At 41.4% G+C, this 21415-nt stretch overlaps 1 protein-coding gene across 3 annotated transcripts in view; it reads right to left on the bottom strand.

Annotated features, from left to right (window-relative positions):
* The window catches only part of fmn1 (formin 1), a 377136-nt gene that overhangs the window by 170376 nt on the left and 185345 nt on the right, over positions 1 to 21415 (bottom strand). For all 3 annotated transcript variants that reach the window (XM_041214614.1, XM_041214615.1, XM_041214617.1), the window contains 2 exons: positions 16348 to 16435; positions 11272 to 11333 (listed from right to left, as the gene is read on the bottom strand). In XM_041214614.1, coding sequence (XP_041070548.1) covers positions 11272 to 11333; positions 16348 to 16435 — 150 coding nt within the window. The remainder of the gene's footprint in view (positions 1 to 11271; positions 11334 to 16347; positions 16436 to 21415) is intronic.

Genomic DNA, 21415 nt, shown 5'->3' on the forward strand with positions numbered 1-21415 from the left:
GATTTAGGCAAGGTATGAAATGGTAAGGGCCCAGAATTGAGGGATGATTTCAGTTTAAATAAGAGTTTTGGATGATGGTGTCAACCATGAGGTTGATTTATGAATAACATTTGAAACCTCAGAATAAAGTGCATTTAACTCACAAGAAGATAGTCAAATACCAGCATCTACAATATACTGCTTTTGTATTTTTGCTCTTTATTAGCCGTTAGAGCTCAGCAATATCGCTCAGAAAATGAGCATTAATTTCAAATGATGATCTAAGCAAATGAAGTGCAGCCTCATTTCCAGGTATGTTGTTCAAAGACTTTTTAAAAATGCTCCTTCCTGTCACACTGCCTACTTCCCTCAAAATGCAGTTCACTCCAGAGCTACAATCTGGCCTTGCCACTTTGCCAGTCGGATAGTTTTGTAGGGCATGCATTTTGTCAACTCGGCTGAGCTCACATCATTTCATGTGCTTTGGCCCAGGCACAGGGAGTATGTATCACAGGGGCAGGATATCTAGAGATAGACTGAAGACGTGGCGAACAGGATTTAAGTGTCAGAAGAATGGAGGGAGAAGAAGAAAAAGAGAAAGGCTTTATATTTGTAAATGCTCACCTCCCTATCTGTGGCTCCATGCTGTGTGGGGTGCAGCGCATGTTGTATATGAAAAAAGGCCCAGGTTTTGTAGCTTGTTACATTTAAAGCTGCCCACGGACCTTTTGCGAGCTGTTTAGCAGCAACGTACAGTCATAGGGAGCCTGATACAGCATAGTGCACTTTACAGGGGATCTGGGATCTATATGAAAAGGGAAAGCCACTTCATGTCTCTCCAACCAGGCTCAAGAATCCCTACTGAGACAGGCAGGGCAGAGTTTTTCCACGGGTTTCGGGACCCTGACATCGAAGCCAAATGGGAGGCTATTCCGCCAGTGGAATAATGCTGACGCAGCTGCAAAATCAGACATAATTGGGTCCATAATCGGCTTAATTGGCCGCCGCACCTGTTGTGCGGGCCACTGGTTGGAGCCCGTGCTGGTCCATGAGAAACATCCCCAGTGGTGGTAACGCGTCAGGAAGCCATTCCCACTCCCTCTGCCTCCAAGTCCGACATTAGAGAGCCGGGATAATTCGGCCCCATGGAGACTAAACCAAGAAGTGTAGATTAGAATCTTTAATTCAATGTCAAAACATGTACAGGAAGCAAAATAAAGAGGGGAAAATGGGATTAAGCATGAGCAATAAGAGACAAAGAAAAAAGCTTATTTAAAAAAAATAAATTATTTTTTAAAATCTCCAACAATAATTAAAAGCTGAAAGAATAAGACTCCATACTTGTGGCAGTAAACTTGCAGCATCAGTCAGGGAGTTTGGAGTAATTAAGACTTAGCAGTGTTAAAAATTCACCTATACACCAATGGCCAAGCCATAACTTTTTCCGGCATTTTAGGGGGTGCTTCGTGGGGAAGTACAGTAACTTCATGCCCTTCATGTATTTTATTGCCGAGCTCTTGGTGAGTTACAACTGTAATGAAATGTGGAAGAGCAGGACAACTGGGACAGCAAGTTCCTGATTTCCACATTGAACTGCACATCTATGGGCACTGAAAGTTGCTGTCCAATTTACTCCTTAATAATGGTAACACTGATAGCCTCACTTTTATTTGTACCATAAATTCTAGGCCACTATTGCCAAGGTGAAGCACAAAACTATGGCCAACTGCACACACACACAGGCAAAAGAAAACTTTACTTCAGTTGTGTTTAGAGAATTAATTAATATTAGATTGAATTATGGAACAATAGATGAATGGATCACTTTTTTTTTATTCGTTCATAGGATGTGGGCATCACTGGCTAGGCCAGCATTTATTGCCCATCCCTAACTGCCCTTGCTCAGAGGGCAGTTAAGAGTCAGCAACATTGCTGTGGGTCTGGAGTCACACGTAGGCCAGACCAGGTAAAGATGGCAGATTTCCTTCCCTAAAGGACATTAATGAACCAGATGGGTTTTTACAACAATTGACAATGGTTTCATGGTCATCGTGAGATTTTTAATTCCAGATTTTTTTTATTGAATTCAAATTTCACCATCTACCATGGTGGGATTTGAACCTGAGTCCCCAAAGCATTACCCTGGGTCTCTGAAATACTGATGAAGGGTCATATAGACTCGAAACGTCAACTGTATCCCTCTCCGCAGATGCTGTCAGACCTGGAGTTTTTCCAGGTATTTTTGTTTTTGATCTGAAATACTAGTCCAGTGACAATACCTTAAGCCACCACCTCCCCAAGGTTTAAGAGGGTACAAATGATCACTCCGGAACCATCCGTCCAGGCTCATAATATTCCAGTGGTTTAGTACAGTGCTACATTGGCATGAGGAATTCAAGCACATTACTGGAAACAAAAATTGAAAATGCCAGGCTCACTCAGCAAGTCAGTATGACCCTAGCGCGATGATACATCTGGAAGATGCTGCAATGAAAGAATCTGGGGGGCCATGAAGAGAGCAGATGGACAAAGAGGGCAGTCAAGTTGCTTCATGGTTCAGGACAGAGTAGTACAGAATAGATATACAGTTCTCATAAAAATTAGGAAATACTTGTGCAAATGCAAAATACCTAGAAGAGAGGTTCTGATTGGCATTGGATTTGAAGTAATCTCTTTTTAAAAAAATCTTTCATGGGATGTGAGCATCACTGGCAAGGCCAGCATTTGTTGTCCATGCCCTTGAATTTAGTGGCTTCTTAGGCCATTTCAGACGGCAGCTAAGACTCAACCACATTGCTGTGGGTCTAGGGTCACATGTAGGCCAGACCAGGTAAGGGTGGCAGATTCCCGGTCCTAAAGGGCATTAGTGAACCAGATGGGTTTTTACGACAATCGATGACAGTTTCATCATTACCGCCATTGCGGCTAGCTTCACAATCCAGATTTATTAGCTGAATTCAAATTCCACCAGCTGCCATGGCGGGATTTGAATCCACATCCCCCGAGCATTAGCCTGGATCTCTGGACTACTAGTCCAGCGACAGTATTAGAACTGCATGATTTTCAAAGCTTACATTGTTGAAATAGAACACTGACAAGAACGACACGACTTGCATGGCACAAATCAAATCAAGGCAATGAAATCATCAAAATGAATTTCTACGCAATGCAATCCTCGCCACCAAGTAAAACTTTCATTCCATTATTCACCGTTGATTTAGGTTAGGTATGGAAGAGTAAATGCCCAGAATTGAGGGACGATTTCAGTTTAATTAACAAGAGTTTTGGATGATGATGTCAACCACGAGGTTGGTTTATGAATAACATTTGAAACCTCAGAATAAAGTGCATTCAACTCAACAAGAAGATAGTTAAATACCAGCATCTGTGGTATTTTGCTTTTGTATTTTTGTTCTTATTAGCCTTTAGAGCTCAGCAATATAGCTCAGAAAATGAGCATTAATTTCAAATGCTGATCTGGGCAAATAAACTGCTATTATAAACGAGCTCATTGAATTGTTGATAATAAATGGATACTGCAAGAAAAAATTCAAAGGCCTTTTCCCCCTGATGTTTCAGGGCTGGTTTCTCTTGATAGGGCAGTAGCAGAAAGGGTTGTGGCATCCTCCTCCCCTCCCCCTAACCACCTCCCTCCATATCCCAAACACATTTTCCCTGGGGGAGATCCCAACTACTGAAAGAGAGCCCACCAGTGCTGATGTGGAGCGATCTGTCCCTAAGAAACGGAGCATACAGCACAAAGGCAAAGGATGGCAAGCGGTGTCCTTGTGGATTCCGGGCAGGGAAATGGGTATTGAGGTGGAAAAATAGTGACGGCCCTCATCAACCCATTTTGCACCATTTTCTGCTACTATAACGCCCGATTGGGGGAAAATTCAGCTCAGCATGCTCCTGATATTCTATTTTTCAAGGCGTGTATTGCAGTGGTACCAGATTTCTGATTCGATGCGATATGACTGGTTTATAAAATGTGTGGTTTCCTTAAACATACAAAAATGGGCAAAAATGACAGAAACTTTGAGGATAATTCACAATGGTGACACATCAAACCTTGTCGGTGTCTACGGGTGTCAGGAATCAAAACCAAGTTAGAATATACACTGTGCAAGGGTGAAAGAGAGCTGGGATGAACATTACGCGTGTATCCTATCATAATGAAAGAACTGGATTTCATTAGAGACATGAATGCTTCTGTGTGCCGGGGGCACAATTTTAATGCATATGGTGAGGCACAGTTTCTCTGTGCTTCTTTGTAACAAGCAGGATTAATTTTATCCAGTTTATAGAAACTGGAGCGTGTGGTGAGAACGTGACTTTCTTCGGAATTCTGTTTCCGAAGTTTAAAAGCTGGTTATTTACAAAGTTAAGTATTCTTTTGCATTTCAAAACTAAATTATAAATGGCCCTGACACCTGGAGAACCAATGGTATTAAAAATTTGTTAAACTGTGATCAATGTCATGAAGGCTTTAGTGAGAAAAACACAATGGAGCCAGGTTTGCACTGTATTGAACAACTGCATCTCCACATTATAGAGCTGAAGCCAGTGTGCTAGGGACTCAACAATTAACCAAAAGGAGACCGGCAATGGAAAAACAAGCGGATTTGAAATGAGCTCTTTTTCACCTGGTCAGGAGTGCACGTTGAACGACTGCACGCCCACTGCTACTGATTTTCCACAGGAATGGGAACATTTACCCAAAGGGAACTGACAGGAAGGCATATGTTAGTCAGTCAGGAGCAGAGGTGAATGAATTATTTCTTCCTGCCTTGCATATCGCATCACAAAAGAAACATAATAGATTTTTGACTAATAGATTTGGGCATCTACAAAAAAAATCCTTTGAACTAATTTATTCAAAAATCCTAAAGGGTTGTTACATGATTCAGTGCAAATCTGACTGTTAATTGTATGTTAATTATATTGTTAAGATACACAGGCATAAGGCATTGTTTAATGAAATACTTGGAGCATTTATAAAGAGAGACTGCTGGGACACTAGTTTGGAGGTAGGAAGCAGACGTAGTGCTGCATTCTGTGAATAAACTCATTAACAAAAGTATTAGTATCTAGTTTCATACTTCACAAAGTGGCTTGGGTTCGAGTTAACACTAAGGTCATGGATGCTGCTACAGAAAGGCACTCATGCAGGATAAAATAAGAGCATAAGAATAAGAACATACAGAATGAGAAGATTGGGCTCTACCGCTTCACATGAATCATGTAATATTTACGTTGTCATGGAATCTTCCCAACTAATATCAGATCCTGAACGGTCCTAATAAGAATGAAACAACATTTCTGTGATTTTACCAAAGTTGTGGTAATTAATTATGCAGCTTGTTTTTGGTTGTAACACTTAGGTTAGAAGTTGAGGTGTCAGTATGTATTGGGTTATTAATTACCCCTGACAATGTCAAACTCATTTCAGAAAATAAAATAATTTTGAAACAGATTCCGAAACAGACCCTTGTTGGAGACTGGGTGGCACAGTGGATCCTTTCACCTGGTTTAAATCTAACTCAGATTAATGGGATGACAACATCCTCTGTCTGCCAGTTCAAAGCGTCCTTCATGGAGTTAGCTTGGGCGATCGCGAGCCTGTTTGTGGTATGTGCAGGTCCACAGCATAAACTTGCCCATAATTTGGTACAGATTGTCTCTGAGTTAACAATTTCACTCAAAGGAACTAAAAATTGCTGATGAAGCAATCAGAAAAACTAAACTTGGTGCATCAATGAATGATTTCCTGGGGCTTGAGTTAAGATGAATTGTTTGAATACAACAGAGGGAATGTTTCTCTTGTTATGCCTGATCTGGGAGTACCTGATTCTGTCAGTGGCTATATAAAATTGAAAGTGTTCCATTCATCAACAATGGAATCCATCACCTTAATTCGAAAATTCTCTGAAAAATATCATTTTCTTCCCTCATTATTGTATTACATCTTGCCCATGAAGGGCATGTGGATGTTGTTAAAATAGAATGACAAAATATAACAATAATCTGTAATCTTCAGCTTAAGACCAAGATTCTAGCTATGATACAGGTCCAAAGCCACCTCCTACAAATAGTAATTCTTTACGTGTAAGCAAATGTGTGCGCTATTCCAATAATTGTAAACACTTAATAATGGAGTCAGCCTAGTTGTGTCGGGGATATCTCAATGGAACCCAATTCTGTTCACACCCAATACTGACGTAGATGCACTTTGCAGCAGCCTCCAGAAGAAAATGAATAGCAGCGGTTGTTACAAAGACATATTGACAGATTAAGTGAATGGGCAAAACTGCGACAAATGGATTTCAATGTAGGCAAATGTGAGTTCATCCACTTTGGACCCAAAAAAGAGCGAACAGGGTCCATTTTTAATGGGGAAAAGCTAGAAACGGTTGAGGTCCAAAGGAGCTTGGGGATCCAAGTACACAGGTCATGGAGAGATATGGAAGGTAATCAAAAAGGCTAGTGGAATTCTTGCCTTTATATCTAGAGGACTAGAATATAAGGGGGTAGGAGTCATACCTCAGTCCTACAAAACCTTGGTGGGACTGCACCTGGAGTACTGGGCACCGCACCTTAGGAAGGATATATTGCCCTTGGAGGGAATGCAATGTAGATTTACCAGAATGAAATCTGGACTCAAAGTGTTAAAATGTGAGAAGAGATTACACAAACTAGGGTTCTATTCCCTGGAAGTTAGATGGTTTTGTGCTGATTTTTTTCAAAATTTTCAAGATATTAAGTGGAACAGAAAAGGTAGATAGAGCTTCCACAAGTTGGGAAGCTTAGGATTAAGGGCATTGACTAAAAATTACAGTCAGGTCATTCAGGAGTGAAATTGAATACTACTCAATCAATTGTAAATTTTAAATGTGAAATTGATAGATTTTTGTTATCCAAGGGTTTAAGCGATATACGATCATACATATGAACATACGAATTAGGAACAGCACTTTTGGCCCCTCGAGCCTGCTCCGTCATTTGATAAGATCATGGTTGATCTGTTTTAGGCCTCAACTCTACTTTCCTGTCTACCCCCTATAATTTTAGATTCTTGATAAACAAAGGAGTGAAACTCAGCCTTGAAAATATTCAATGACCTAGCCTCCACTGTTCTCTGGAGAAGAGAACTCTACAGACTAATGACTCTCAGAGAAAATATTTCTCCTCATCTCTGTCTTAAATGGGAGACCCCTTATTTTTAAACTGTGCCCCCTAGTTCTAGTCTCTCCCATTAGGGGAAACATCTGCTCAGCATCCACCTTGTCAATTCCCCTCAGTGCCTTATATGTTTCAATAAGATCACCTCTCATCCTTCTAAATTCCAATGGATACATTCCCTACCTGTCCAACCAATCCTCATAAGATAACCCCTTCATCTTATGGGACAATTGAGTTAGGTTTCAAATCAACCATGATCTCAATGGCCAACTCCTAGTCCTATGTTCCCATGGTTGATTTGTTTTCTCCTTAGCCGAGGGTCACTAGGGTCGATAATCCAAAGTGAAGGATTTGTTCATTAGTAACATACAGAATATCCTGTACTTAGTTACAATGTGCTTGAATAGTCTCAGAATTTGAATTACAGGACTGGATTTCACAGTCAGCAGCAAAGCACAATGACACTCGTGCTGACTTTAAACAAGGCTGCCCACAAAGCTCTAGTAAGATCTATGGCATGAATTTCCCCTTTCCTCTCATCCTTTTGAAAATGGTGCAAAGTCAAGGATATCTCAGGCAGCAGTGGTAAGCAACCAATGACATTTAAGTATTCTCACAGACAGCAAACTAGGAAGTAAAAAACACCCTTCGCACTTAATTTTAAATTTTACAAGCTATTAAGTAGCTGATTAGCAGATATACATAGGATTAAGATAGAAACTAAAATATCAAAAGAAAAAGGAATATTTTTAAAATGTGGAATTTATTATAAAATGCGTATTTTTTTATTCTAATGGAGAAATTTGACATCTCAATAAATATAAAATTACTCTTTCAGGACCCTGTAGTTTCTAACCCCTGAATGAGGCAAGTCCTTTATTGTTATTGAACACACAAATCTTATTACTGGGTGCTATTTTGACGTTGAGTTTAACTAATATTTTTTTCATTTAAATGGGTATAATTATGGCTTGCTCAAAGCTTCTTAACTTTAACACTCATATGACAACTTGTCATTCATGAATACATTAGAATATGAGAGTATAGAATAAATATAATACTCATCTGTCTCTATATTTTAAAAAAAGCCAGCAGCATATGCATCATTTCCAGATCAGTTAGAATAGATTTTGAAATATGTTTCTTCCCTTTCATAACTAGTAAAATATAAAAGCCCTAAAACCTGTTCTGAAGTTGTACCACTGAACTTGGATCTACCCACTGATTCACTTGAACGTACTCTCTGCTGTAATACGGATGTACTGTGCTAGGGTAGTTGGACATTTAAAGTGCAGCATTTTGAAAGCCTAAAAGGGCTGAGGTTTACAGCGGCAGCCTGGAGGTATAGCATATTAGTAGAAGACCTTTTGCAAGATTGAGTTGATTACAGGATGGACGTAATAGGTGACTCATGTGAGATTTTGTGCCACTGGTAAAGAATGGCTTCAAGTGGAAGACAGAAACAGCTGAAGAAAAAGGGGGGCAAGGGACTGGAAGGAGGCAGAAAAAGCCCAAAATTTTAATAAGAGTGGGTTTCAGACTCCTGGGTACAATACCACAGACAGGATAGTTTAGAAAAGTGACTTCTAAAAAAATTCTTCATGGGATGTGGGTGTCACTGGCTAGGCCAGCATTTATTGCCCATCGCTAATTGTGCTCGAGAAGGTAGTGGTGAACTGCCTTCTTGACCGCTGCAGTCCATGTGGTGTAGGTACACCCACAGTGCTGTTAGGGAGGGAGTTCCAGGATTCTGACCCAGTGACAATGAAGGAAGGGCGAAATAGTTCTAAGTAGAATGGTGTGTGGCTTGTAGAGGAACTTAAAGGTGGTGGTGTTCCTATGTGTCTGCTTGTTTCTCTAAGTGGTAGAAGTTGCAGGTTTGGAGGAAGCCTTGGTGATTTGCTGCAGTGCATCTTGTAGATGGCATTATGTGCCATTTGGTGGGGGATACCAGTGGCTGAATGCCAGCTTTCTCATCCCCAGAACTGCAGAGCAGTGTCAGGAAATGTTCGATCATCCGACATGGCAAGCAGACTAACAGGCTAGCCACTGTCCTTTTTCTCTCTTTAGCATCATGGACACCAGCATATTATTGATTCTTTCAATTGAATAAAAGCACGAGTAATCTTACACACTGCAATATGGTTTAGGGATACACAAACTCTGTATCCTGCAACACTCACCACTCACAAATGACTTATATGAAGACCCTTAAAACCCAGGGTACCATCAATGGGTCAATTATATACGCTGTCTGATTCCATCTGCAATATTTCTCTCAATGGCTAACGTAAATCTAATTAACTCAATCAAGTTACAGGAGAAGCTTGTGGACAATTAGTATGAAAGCCATGGGACCAGAAGGGACATAATGGATATTGGAACCAACAACAATAGAACATTGTAAAGAGCTGATGGGGAGGCAAGCTTCATCAGCTAGAGAAGATAGTAAGATCAATGAGACTTTAGACGCAAATCCATAGAATTGTTATGGCATTGCTATGAAGCAACAGACAGCCAGAATCTTCTTTACCTTTCATTGTCACTTTAAAAGAGAAGCTTCATTGGAGGCCCTGGCATCCTCGGCCTCAGAAGTGACCCCGGACCAATGGATGCCTCTGACACCACGGAAACACAGATTGCTGCCCTAGCAGGGAACAGATTAGGCAGGAAGTATGTGCTGGCTCTCAAATACTTAGGGCCCAATGTAGGCTGATGCCTCTCAGAATTGACTGAATGAGGTTTCACTTTCTGAAGTACATGTAAGGCATCTGGCTTATCCCCTCAGGGCACACACAAGTGGGATACTGGCGATAAGAACAAACTACCTACACAGATTGGCATAACATCCCTTCCTTGACCAGACTGCATAGGACGAGTGTCACCACAGACAGCAAATCCTTTATAACAAAAATGTAGCTAACTGCCTCTTGTGATATTAACCTACACTGTGAACCTGGGTGGAGCATTAAAAGAGGAGTAAAATACGTTTGTTTAGCCAACCCAGGTGAAGCAGGGTATAAAGAAAGATAGGATGACTTACGACCACTCTAGAAGTAACTGTGATAAAAGGGAAGGTCTGCTTATTTCTCGATCATATATTCATGGAGATTATATATTATATATTTATATATATTATATATTTCTCGATCATATATTCATGGAGATTATAACAACGGTCAGAGGTTACCTGGTCAGTGCCACATTGCTGTTTGTGGGAGTTTGCTGTGTGCAAATTGGCTGCTGCGTTTCCTACATAACAACATTGGCTAAACATCAAAAGTACTTCACTGGCTGTTGGAGCAGAGAGTTGTAGTGAGGTTCTAGGATGCAATGCACAGAAGGAATTGGTATATTTTTGACGACAGAGAAAATGGAGGAATGACAGCAACAACCAAGGGAAACTACTAAATAGATGAGAACACTTCAACATTACTTGATTTTGGATGTGTCTCGCAGCTGTCACTGAGAACTCCTCCAAGTGTGTGCCCTCCTGAAGATGCACTCCATATTCCATTGACTTCAATGCATCTAGGGGTACCTCAGTTCCACCAATAGCAGATGATGCTGGCAATGATGCTCATTTTTCTTGTTACTATGATACTATGGGAGCACCAATCTCAGGTTTTATCCACTCCTATGCCAGTCATATCATTAGCAATTATCCTAATAAGCTCCAGGCAGCATCAGTGCACACATTGTAGAACTGACCATAAACTGCTACAAAGGCACTGGGGGTGAGCCCAGCAGAAATAGGATTCTCCCCATCCCCCACTATCCTCCCACCCTTCAGTTTACAAGACCCAAAAATAAAGTTGCCATTTTAACGTGAATAAGGCACTGGCAATGACATGTAAATTTGGGGTCCAAGCATTTTGTGTAGAAGTATTTAATTAAGTAATATTCAAAAGTTTAGTGATTAAACACATTTACTAGGAAGTGTTCACTTGCCTTCCCATATCAGAAATGCCATTATAAATTATACTATATCCAGTACCAAAGTCACTAATACACTAAATGGATTCTGGTAATTCTTATCGTATATTTTCAAAGAACTAGACTATGTCTATTTTATGGGCTTCTTGTAATCTCTATGGCTTCAGTACTTACATTGTCATACAAAGCTTGAAGTGTTTCCAAATCCACCACAGAGTTGTCCAGATTTAAAATAGCTGAAATTACACATGACATGGTACATTAACTCGCAATTATTGATAATGATCAATGTTCTGTCAGATTATACTTACTGGATAGCTCTGTATAGCTCACATAATCTGACTATATTTATATCTCAATGATTTTAAGTCACATTACATGTTTGACAGAAAGAAGCGGGACTTTAAATGTCTGTTTCTGGTATATCCTATCTACAATGGTTGCTCAAGGATAATTCAAATAATGCATTCTCTCAATTGCAGTTGTAAAGCTTATAGCTAAACTTAACAAGACAAAGGTGATGCAAGATAATTGTACACTGTCTCAGAGTCTGAATATGTAACACTGTATGTGACAGGGAAAGAGTAAGAAGTTGCATCCAAAAAAATGTTGTTTAATTGCACTGTCAGGCTGCTCACTTTCTAAAGTGTTACAAATCCTTATTAGCAATCTAAACATAAATTGTCTGCTCAAATTTTCCACTTTATTGAAACATTGAGATAAACAGAAAGGAAGCAGATACATGCTGTGAAGAACTGGTAATTTTATTGGAGTCTTGTAAGTAGAAAAAACTGTTGCTCAGCCAAGTCTGGCTTTTGAAATCTATTTTGAGGTAAATTAAGGCAAACACTTTCCTGTGGCACTATGGTGTCCGCTCACAAAAACAAGAATTTATATACAGAAAGATCATTAGTGTAGCATTGTGCCCATTTGGTTATAATAACCATCACTGACGACAATAAACAGATCAGCATAGTGCACTTAACAAACTAGCAGGCACACGCACTAAAACCATTTCGAACTAAATTCATGTACTGTGACACATAAAACGAATGGAGTATTTGGAATCCACATGTTCTTGGTTTGGGTTGTATTAATTTACCGATTGTGTGAACTTACGCTATCCTGAACCTGAAGACAAACTTAATTATTTTCGAAAGACATTTAGCCTAGCCCCGCCCATCCATAAAAGCTCATATGTCATTCTGCCATATTCAAAGTAGATTTTATTGGAAGAATTTTTTTTTTTAGCTATTTTCCACAGGTAGCCACAGCAAAGCAGCACTTCCTTTGTTTATTATTCCTCTTGACATTCAGCAAGGGAAATCTGCTTTTCTCCCCTTTGCCAAGTCTATCCATATTGATTTAGTGACTTAGAAAAATCATTTGACTACACAAAAGTCACTTGCCTCAGACTTTCTGGGACCATTCAAATGCAACTTTTTTTCTGAGCTGGAAAGCTTTCTGAAGGATCATGCTTCATGCGGCAGCGGTGAGGAACAAAATTATATTTTAATTTGTAAAGTTCAGAGCAGATTGTCACCAAGGCAGCCAGCCAGAGGAATATGAGCACAGCGATAAAATCCCTCTGGGCTTAACTTTGTGACCTGTCTGGTGTGCCAGTCTTTAACAGACATGTCAGCTATCCGCAGAGCAAATCCCTGGAGAATGCTCCTGGTCTGACTGACTTTCTGTCATACCACAATAACTGTGTGATTTATGGTGCAGAGAATTGTGATAGGATTGACATACGGTTGAGAGACTAGCAGAGCCCTTATGCCCCACAAAGTCATGAGCAAAATGGTTCTGGCACCAGATCTGGCCTAGGTTCATCAGGCTAAATCCCTTGATCTTCAAGGCAAATTCAAAAGAACACATGTTACAAGTTATTCGGAACAAGGAAAATATTTTTTAAACCCCTAGATTTGCTCAGCTTCAGGTCAGCAAAGTCTGGTCTAACAGGGTGGCTTGCTGGTCTGTAATGAAACTATTATCAAAAAGTTTTAAACCATAATCTGTTATCCAGATTCAACCCAATGCACAATGTGCATTCACTAGAGTCGATGCAAACAAAATGAACATGTCCTGTGTTTGGGTTGGGCACAAAACAGGATTCTGTCTCCGGTAGTTGGCAACATGGGCCAATACAACGGCAAGTTAAATCAGCCACATTCGAACTGTCTTTGTTGAGCACAAAGTGCTGGGCAAGGAGCCAAAATGTCCATCTGAATGTTCTTTAAATATAACAATTGAAATACAGTCATTATACATTGCTGTCATCCAGTCATGCTTTTTGAGGTATACATTTTTTTTTGAGTTGCTGCAGTTCTCTGTCACCATCACCAAGCCTTTTGGCTCTTTGGACAGTTCAGTTAAAAAAAAAAGGTGGCTGGCCCATCTGTTCTCATCACATATTCCAGCGTACTCTTCAAACGCTTCAATGCTGAGACCCAGGTATTTTTAACGATAAATGTCACTATGTTTTCCTATTCATTTATGGTATTGTGGTAGAGAGGAACAAATGCAGAACAAGGTACACTCTGTGGCAAAAGAAAACTGCTCAAGAAGAATTTTGTATTGTAGTTTAGTTCCTAGGCAACAAATTATAGTCAGTATCCATGTCATTTGTTTCTAGGCTTGTAAGAAATTCAACGCAGACTGGTAGGCATTCAAAACCTTCGTTTTAACAACTAGTTCATAATGTTGAAATAGAATGTGTGTTAAAATGATAAAGTGGATATTGGAACAGATAGAATGCAACATTTTCAGCCATCCACAGAGATCTAAAAGGAAGGGTTGCTAAACATGGTGCTTATCTCGAATTGAAGAGTTGAAAATGTCTTTGGGGCTTTTTGGAATAGAATGTTAAAAGGTAGGGATGAACATTCATATCTGGATTTTAGATTTCTCTAAATTCAGACTGTCCAAGTAGCAGATGTGCTATCCATTGTCTACCAGGGAAATCAGATGTATGGATCAACTATTCAGGTTGGGAAAGTTAATACACAAGAAACCCATTGGGCATGACACAGAAACTGGACACTGTAGTTAGGTAAACCCTATCTCACCAGGGGATTAAAACACCTTAAACAGAAAGCCCACTGAATCTGAGGGATATTAAATGCCATAAAGAGATAGCAATACTAAATTGCTAGGCACTGCTATGAACAAATACCATCGTTGGACATTATAGATTAGAAGTCTCAACTAGGTTAGCAGGACGCACAGAAAAATACATAAGCCAGGATTTGTGTTTTTATTTATTCACAGGTGCAGGTGCCGCAGGCAGAGCCAGCCTTGATCGTCTTTCCCTAGTCCTCCTGGAGAAGGCGCTGGTGAGCCACTTCCTTGAATACAACTAAGTGGTTTGCTGGGCCCATTTCTGAGGGCAGTTAAGAGTCAACCACATTGCAGTGGGTCTGGAGTCACAGGTAAGGCAAACCAAGTAAGGTTGGCAGATTTGTTTCTCCTGAAGGACATTAGTGAACCGGGTGGGATTTTGCAACAAAATGCAATTCCACGTTTACCACGACCGATGCCAGCTTTTTATTCCGGGGTTATTTAATTAATTGGATTTAAATTCCCCAGCTGCCGTGGATAGGATTTGAACTCATGCCTCTGAGCGTCCAGTAACGTAACCGCTATGCTACAGCAACCCACGAAGTTACTGCGGACACACTGGAAACAACTTGTCAGATTTGTCCTCTGCTGCCCTGCTTCACAAAATCTTTTCTTTGTATTTGTGGCAGTTCCTGATGAGACCAATAATTGTAGTTTTTTTCTTTTGCTCTTTCGGCACCATAGATGGTAAACTGTGGGTGTCACACCCACAATTATCTGATATATGGCACCTGAATACAAGGTTTGTTGGTGGGAACTTTGCAAAATATTTCAGATACATAGGTTGGAATTTAATTCAGGCAGCGGGGGGGGGTGGGGGGTCCCACTAGCGGACCCAGAAGTCAGGGGTACCCGAGTGGGTCAGGAGATGGCAATCACGCAGCGATTGGTTAATTAGAGGAAGTGATGCACGCAGCCTGTCCAATTGCATGGTGGTGGAGGCGGGCCTGTCTGCTGCTCCTGCCTTTCTGATAATGGTGCCCCTGGTGCCTGCAGTCCCCTCCCGTGGCATTGCTCCTTCACTGCTCATGTGTCCGACAATATTGGGTTTGTAATCATCATGGGTCTGATTTTAGCCCTTTCAATGGCGGCTACCCCTGGATTTAAAATGCCAATGTACACCCCTCCGCCTAACTGAACCATCAGGTCCTCCCCCCCTCTAATCTATGCCCCTCAGTCTGTAATTTCCTGAACTCCTTTGGTCCTCCTGTGGAGGATGGCTGACCTTCCTCGCTTCAATACCACTGGTCTTCCCTGGTCAGGAATCTGATGTCCCATGATCCTCGCTTAATCCCAAGCTGTGCTTTCAATTGCATTCGCCAGGGTGCAAATGGCTCTTAACTGCCTTCTTAATCTTAATTGGCTTCCGGCCATGCTCATGTGGGTTTGCTGTTTCGCTGCCTTCCCGCTGACCCTCGGTTTCTGCCATTGGGATTCCCTCTCGCCTGCGATTCTATGACTCCTCCCGCCACAAATCCCGATTTGGCGGGTTGCATTAAGTTCCGTCCACAGATAGTACATCAGTTTGGAAATTGTATGAATGGGCTAGAAAGGATGGAATCATGGCAACAGATTTATAAAAGTTAAATGCAAAGAATTTATATTGACTTATCCCACCTTGTTTTCTTTCCTAATCCTACAAAACATAGATACACATAAAATATTGAAGGACGTTTAAAAAGTGGCATGAAAAATGTGAAAGATGGACAAAGCAGCGAACTGATCCATATGTGAAGTAGCATTTTCTTGAAGAGAAAGGTGTACCTGTTGCAAAATCTGAATATTTCAAATTAAAGCAAAACCATTGTAATTCACGTCAATTTAGATTCAAAAATGTATTCTTCGTAATGAAGATGAGCACAGATCCGAGATCACGATTCAAAGTTTCCCAGAATTGAGACGAGTTGTATATTTGGGATGGCGAATAGTGACGCACTTACTTCCCAGCAATGTTGTAAAACTGGGCGTCAGAGAGCTAGACTTAGGGAGAGCAGAAAATGTCTCTTCTACCCCACTAAGCAAGCACTTCTTTAAGGCACAAAATAACATTGCATACTTTATGTTCTTGGGATTTTTTCATTCATAAACAGTCAAAATGAAGCAGATTTATACATTTTGCTCAAAGCATACCTTGTCGGATATCTTTCATTTCCAGGTGTAGACTGGATATAAGGATTCCCACTGTCTGAGAGCGTTTGCCATCCAGTAACTTGACAATCTGCAATTGAAATAGAAATTTAGAGTAAAAATAATTGACACTGAAGAACTTGAACGCAAAATTGTTCTTGGGATGTGTACAATGCTGGTAAAGCAGTTATTCGTTGTCTACTTCTAATTGTGATGAGGGTGTTAAAAGTGAACCCAAGGTGTGGGACTGGAGTCATATGTAGACCAGGTTTGGTAATGGTGACCTGCTCCTGTCCTCAAGGAGCATTTCATAGTGTTTCATGTGCTTTCCCAAAAAAAACTCTGCCATTGAATGCTATTGTTTAGCAGCATACGAATGAGAATGAAATTGATGTTAGTAGACTGATTTACGTCAATGCATCAATATTAAAATGCACTGAAAGGATTTTGGAGGTGGTTTAATTGGTTCAGTCTTAAGCAGAGTGACTGTGCAAACACAATGAACAGTCTCAAGTCCTTAGACTAAGGAAAGAGGATCATTACCCAGTGATACTAGATGGAAGTGTACATTTTTAAATATATCTGAATCATTGTAATTCTAGATATTTGGATCAGGCATGTGATGGTTAAATGGTCAACACATATTGGATAAATAATAGCAAAGGTACTGGCAGTGCCTGGTACCAGTGAATGCACGCTTCACCATGGGTTTTACAGCATTAAATCTCTATGATTAGTCAACCCCGTACATTGTAATTATATGTCAATTCAAAGAGGTACTCGCAATTATTCTTCCATCTGCCATTTTATGGTATGTTCACATGCACTACACATGGAGAGAATACACACACACACACACACACCAGCTGTCGTACGTAGGCAAGTCTACAATTTTCCAAGATGGTTTATACAATAAATGTATTGAACCAGACATGCGAAGATTAATGCGGTTGAACCAAACATGGATCAAAAGATGGATAGCGAGACTGGGCCGGATTACACTGTCCCTGCTAGGCATGTTTTTGTAAAATATGGTAGGTGGCTACCCTCCATAATACAGTAGGTGGGCGGGCAGCGGAAACAGCAGACTGCCCACCGTTTTTAAATAAATAATTAACGGCAAATTGAGCTTGCTAACAAGCCAGTTGACCTGAATAATATTCTACCTGTGCCATAGAACAGTTGGCATGAGGTTCAGGTGGCCGTTTTTTAAAATAACCTTGTGGGAAAGGTGGGAAGGAAGGGGGTGTTGCATCTTTTTGGGGCTGCCCTCTGCACATTGGAGGCACCTCCCCCTACCCCCCCCCCACCCCCCCACCACCCCCCCCCCCCACCCACCCCATCCCCACCCAACCACCCCCCCAACCCCCCCCCCCACCCCCCCACCCCCCCACCCCCCCACCCACCCCCCCACCCCCCCCACCCCCACCCCCCCACCCAAGATGTTACCCCACATTGTTCCTCTCCACCTGGCCTCGAAAACCCACACCCCCAAACCCCTCTCCCTCAGCTCTCGCCCTAAAAAACCTGGGACGCCTCAGTGCAGGATCCATTGATCTCCTCCATGGGCCTCCTTGCAGTCTCAGCAGTGCCAACTACTAAGCTCTGGCAGCCCGCCTTGACTGATTGGCTGGCAGCTCTCAGGGGCGGGACTTCCTCCCACTGAGGGCGGAAATCCAACCGTCACCTGCTTATGGCCACTCACAGCGTGTTATTGCTGCGAGGCAGCCTTGCTGAGCGTCAATCATTGAGGCACTGACTTTTCTTCCGGGAGTGAGGGGTGGGGGGGTGGTGGGGGGGTGAGGCAACGCTTAATACGCAGGCCCCGTAAATTTCAGCCCATTGTTTCTTAAAAAAAGAAAGAAAAATCTGCATGTACAGAAGTTTAGTCATTAAATCCCACAGGGTAGGCTTCAGGTAGTTAAAGACCCAAGCATCGATGGAGAGGCAAAAGAGGGCTTTGGTGGTGGTGGTGGTGGTGGTGGTGGTGGGGGGGGGGGTGTTGTGGGTGTAAACGTTGCTTGGAAGGGTTGAACAACATGTCAAAGTCAGAGGCTCGGAGTTCAGGTGTAGGTTTGGGCAAAGCTGCAGTCATAGGGCAGGGTAGGGACTTAAACATTTAGACTTCTGATTCCCAACGCATTGAATTTTATGTAGGCCAGTGGGCACGGTGGTTGTGGGAACATGGGACTGGGTTTTCACCTTCAGGGCAGGTAGCGGGAGTCGGGAAATTTGCCAGCTCGGCGTGCCCGCCTCGGAAGAAAGTGCCCGCAAAGACGGGATTGTCGTTCTGAGGTTTGCTAATAGGAGACGGGGCTGCCGTGTGTCAAGGTGGGCCATCTGAAAGGCCCATCTAGGTGTTTTGGGACTTTGTCCCAGTTATAATTAAAATAGTAAGGCGATCCGGCAGTCAGCCCTCATGTCACCACCCCCCCCCAACCCCTCCCCCCCAGACACTCCCCATGCCACCTCATGCCCTCCACCTACCTCCCATGGCCTTTCATAGCCCCCATGCCAAGCTATGCCCCTCCACCCATCCCGCCATGGCCCCTCATACCCTCCTTGCCAAGCTATGGCACTTTCATGTCCATTCTCCAATATACACTCTGTATAGAAGCAATGAATATGATATATTAAAAAAAAGCTTTAAAAAAGTCATTCATTCATAAAAAATGTTTTTACTACAATCCTATTTAAGTGTCAATCATCCAGACCCTTAAAAGTATCAATAGCTGAAACCACAAGCACTTGAACCCCCTTCATCTTGTGTGAATAAACATTGTGAAATTGACAGAATAAGATCAGATAGCCAGAGCTGTCAAGCAAACAATGGGCTGGGCTCAGATGTTTCAACAAGTTAATGGATTTCTGAGCTCTCAGTCAAACCTCATTATGTAATTATACAATTCCAGCTTCTCCAACCTTTACACTTAACTGAAGTCTTTTATACACGGTATCATCCTCATAAACCTCCTCTGCACTGTACCTAAGGCCTTGACATTCTTCCTTTTCTTTAGAAATACAATGATTTTGTTGACGGAGTTATTAACATAGAAAACAGGGCTTCTTGAAGCAACTCTCAGTCAAATGCTGCCTTAATGTCAAAGGCAGTTACTCTCACCTCATCTTTCATTCAATTAGGCCTCCGTTCACCTGTACATAGCTCAATTTATTTTATATATACAACTTAGAGAGGCAGTTGCATGTTTATAAGAACATTTAGATTTGAGGTTTGTACCCAAGAGAGGTGTATAAACCAGTAAATTTGGATTCATTATCCATTCATGTTTGCTTGGTTTGTAAGTACATCAGGTTATTTGGGGATTAAATTTTGAATTGTGAAACTTTGCCTGTAAGTATACTGTCTTCTTGTCATTGATTCAGCTCAAATAAATATGACTAGCTAGCTAATAATAGCACTCAAGAAGGAATGATAGATTTAAGTATCACAAGCATGTGCGGTATTAGAAGCAGAAACATGCAAAGTTGATCCCCTATCACAGCTCACCAAGTAGTGTGAGAATCTAACCCAACTGTTAACTTGTGTTATTCATTTTAAATAAGTCATCATGATAGGCAAATCAAACCTAGAAAAGATCACTGAACAATCTCTCCTCAAGGATCAAGGAACTACATTAGAGATAATTGACATGAATGTTCATTTGAATGGGTCAAGATCTGAAGCTAGAGCAGGAGAGACAGAAAAGAGTAGTTGCCAAGGTAAATATAAATAAGGTCAGACACTACTAAAACAATTGGAACAGTGCTCAAAGCTTTATAATAAAGTAAACCTTACAAGAGAATAAGGAGTTAAAGGCAGCTCTTGAAAAGTGAGTAGAAGCTATGGTGTTACAAACAGACCCTTTGGTTGGTCACACTGAGCATTGTACGTGGATTGTGAAGTTAGACAAGAAACTAAAAGCTCAAATTATAAAAGTCAACTGAGCCAGACCTGGTGTCTGGTCTCATTTCAGTCCCATTAACTTATTTATTACAGCTTCTTCTTGAATGTTTAACTCAAGTAAGATTTTTTTTTAAATCCTCCCCACATACTCTTACGGCTGCCATTCCTCCTGCCTCTGCAAAAACTGTTGCTAAGTAATATTAATTATTATTGTCACTTTTCACTCCCAATTACAATTTGGTTTCTTTTATCTTTGAGTGATCACAGCATTCTTGGCTACCTTTTAATTTGTGTTTATATAAAAGCTCTTCAGGCAGGGTCTGGCCACTGGTGTGCAGGGGCAGGCCCAACAAATAATATGACAACACGATGACATCGGGCGTGCATCCCAACGTCATCGTGGGTCATTTCGACATTTTGTTCGGTGCGCTAAAGGCCATTAAAAAGTAATCGAACTTATTAACAACGCTGCCCGTCCAACCTTAAGGTTGGCGGGCGGGCGAACAGCCTAAGTGGCCTTTGCATTTTTCAGGAAGCCTCATCCACGGGCGGGATGAGGTTTCCGGAAGGTTTTATTAAATAATTAAATACATTTTGCAAACTTCACGAACCTGTCCCAGCTCATGTGACACTGTCACATGAGGGGCCACGCTTACGTGATTTTTTTTTTAAACTTTATTTTTAAAAAAGTTTTAATATCTACTTAATCTCTTTGAGGCAGCTTGGTGCCTCAGGGAGATTGTTGCGCTCTTTCACACGCGTGCACGAAAGAGCACAGGCCCAAGTCTCCCGCCCCCCGCCCACACAGGTAGCACTGAGCGCTACCGGCTGCACATTACTCTGGGCAGGCCATAATTTTTATTATCGCGTGGCGATTGGATCCGCTCCCGCCCAGCCCACCCGCTATAGGAAAAATTCTCCCCTTCATGTTGACGATCGATTATTTTTGTCATTGTCTTGGCCATTCTAATCTCTCTTATTGTTTTAGTTCTGCTGTTTTTACATTTCTTATCATTTCAAATTTTTACACAACAGGATCATCAGCATCAGCACATCTGGGTGGAGACCCACTATCAGAACTCGAAAATCTTGTGTATTCCTAGCTTTTTCTGTGTTTAATGTAGAATTAGTTAATTTCATCGAAGGGAATAGTCTCAGTGCAACTTT

The sequence above is a fragment of the Carcharodon carcharias genome, chromosome 20 (assembly GCF_017639515.1).
Source record: "Carcharodon carcharias isolate sCarCar2 chromosome 20, sCarCar2.pri, whole genome shotgun sequence".
Lineage (NCBI taxonomy): Eukaryota > Metazoa > Chordata > Chondrichthyes > Lamniformes > Lamnidae > Carcharodon > Carcharodon carcharias.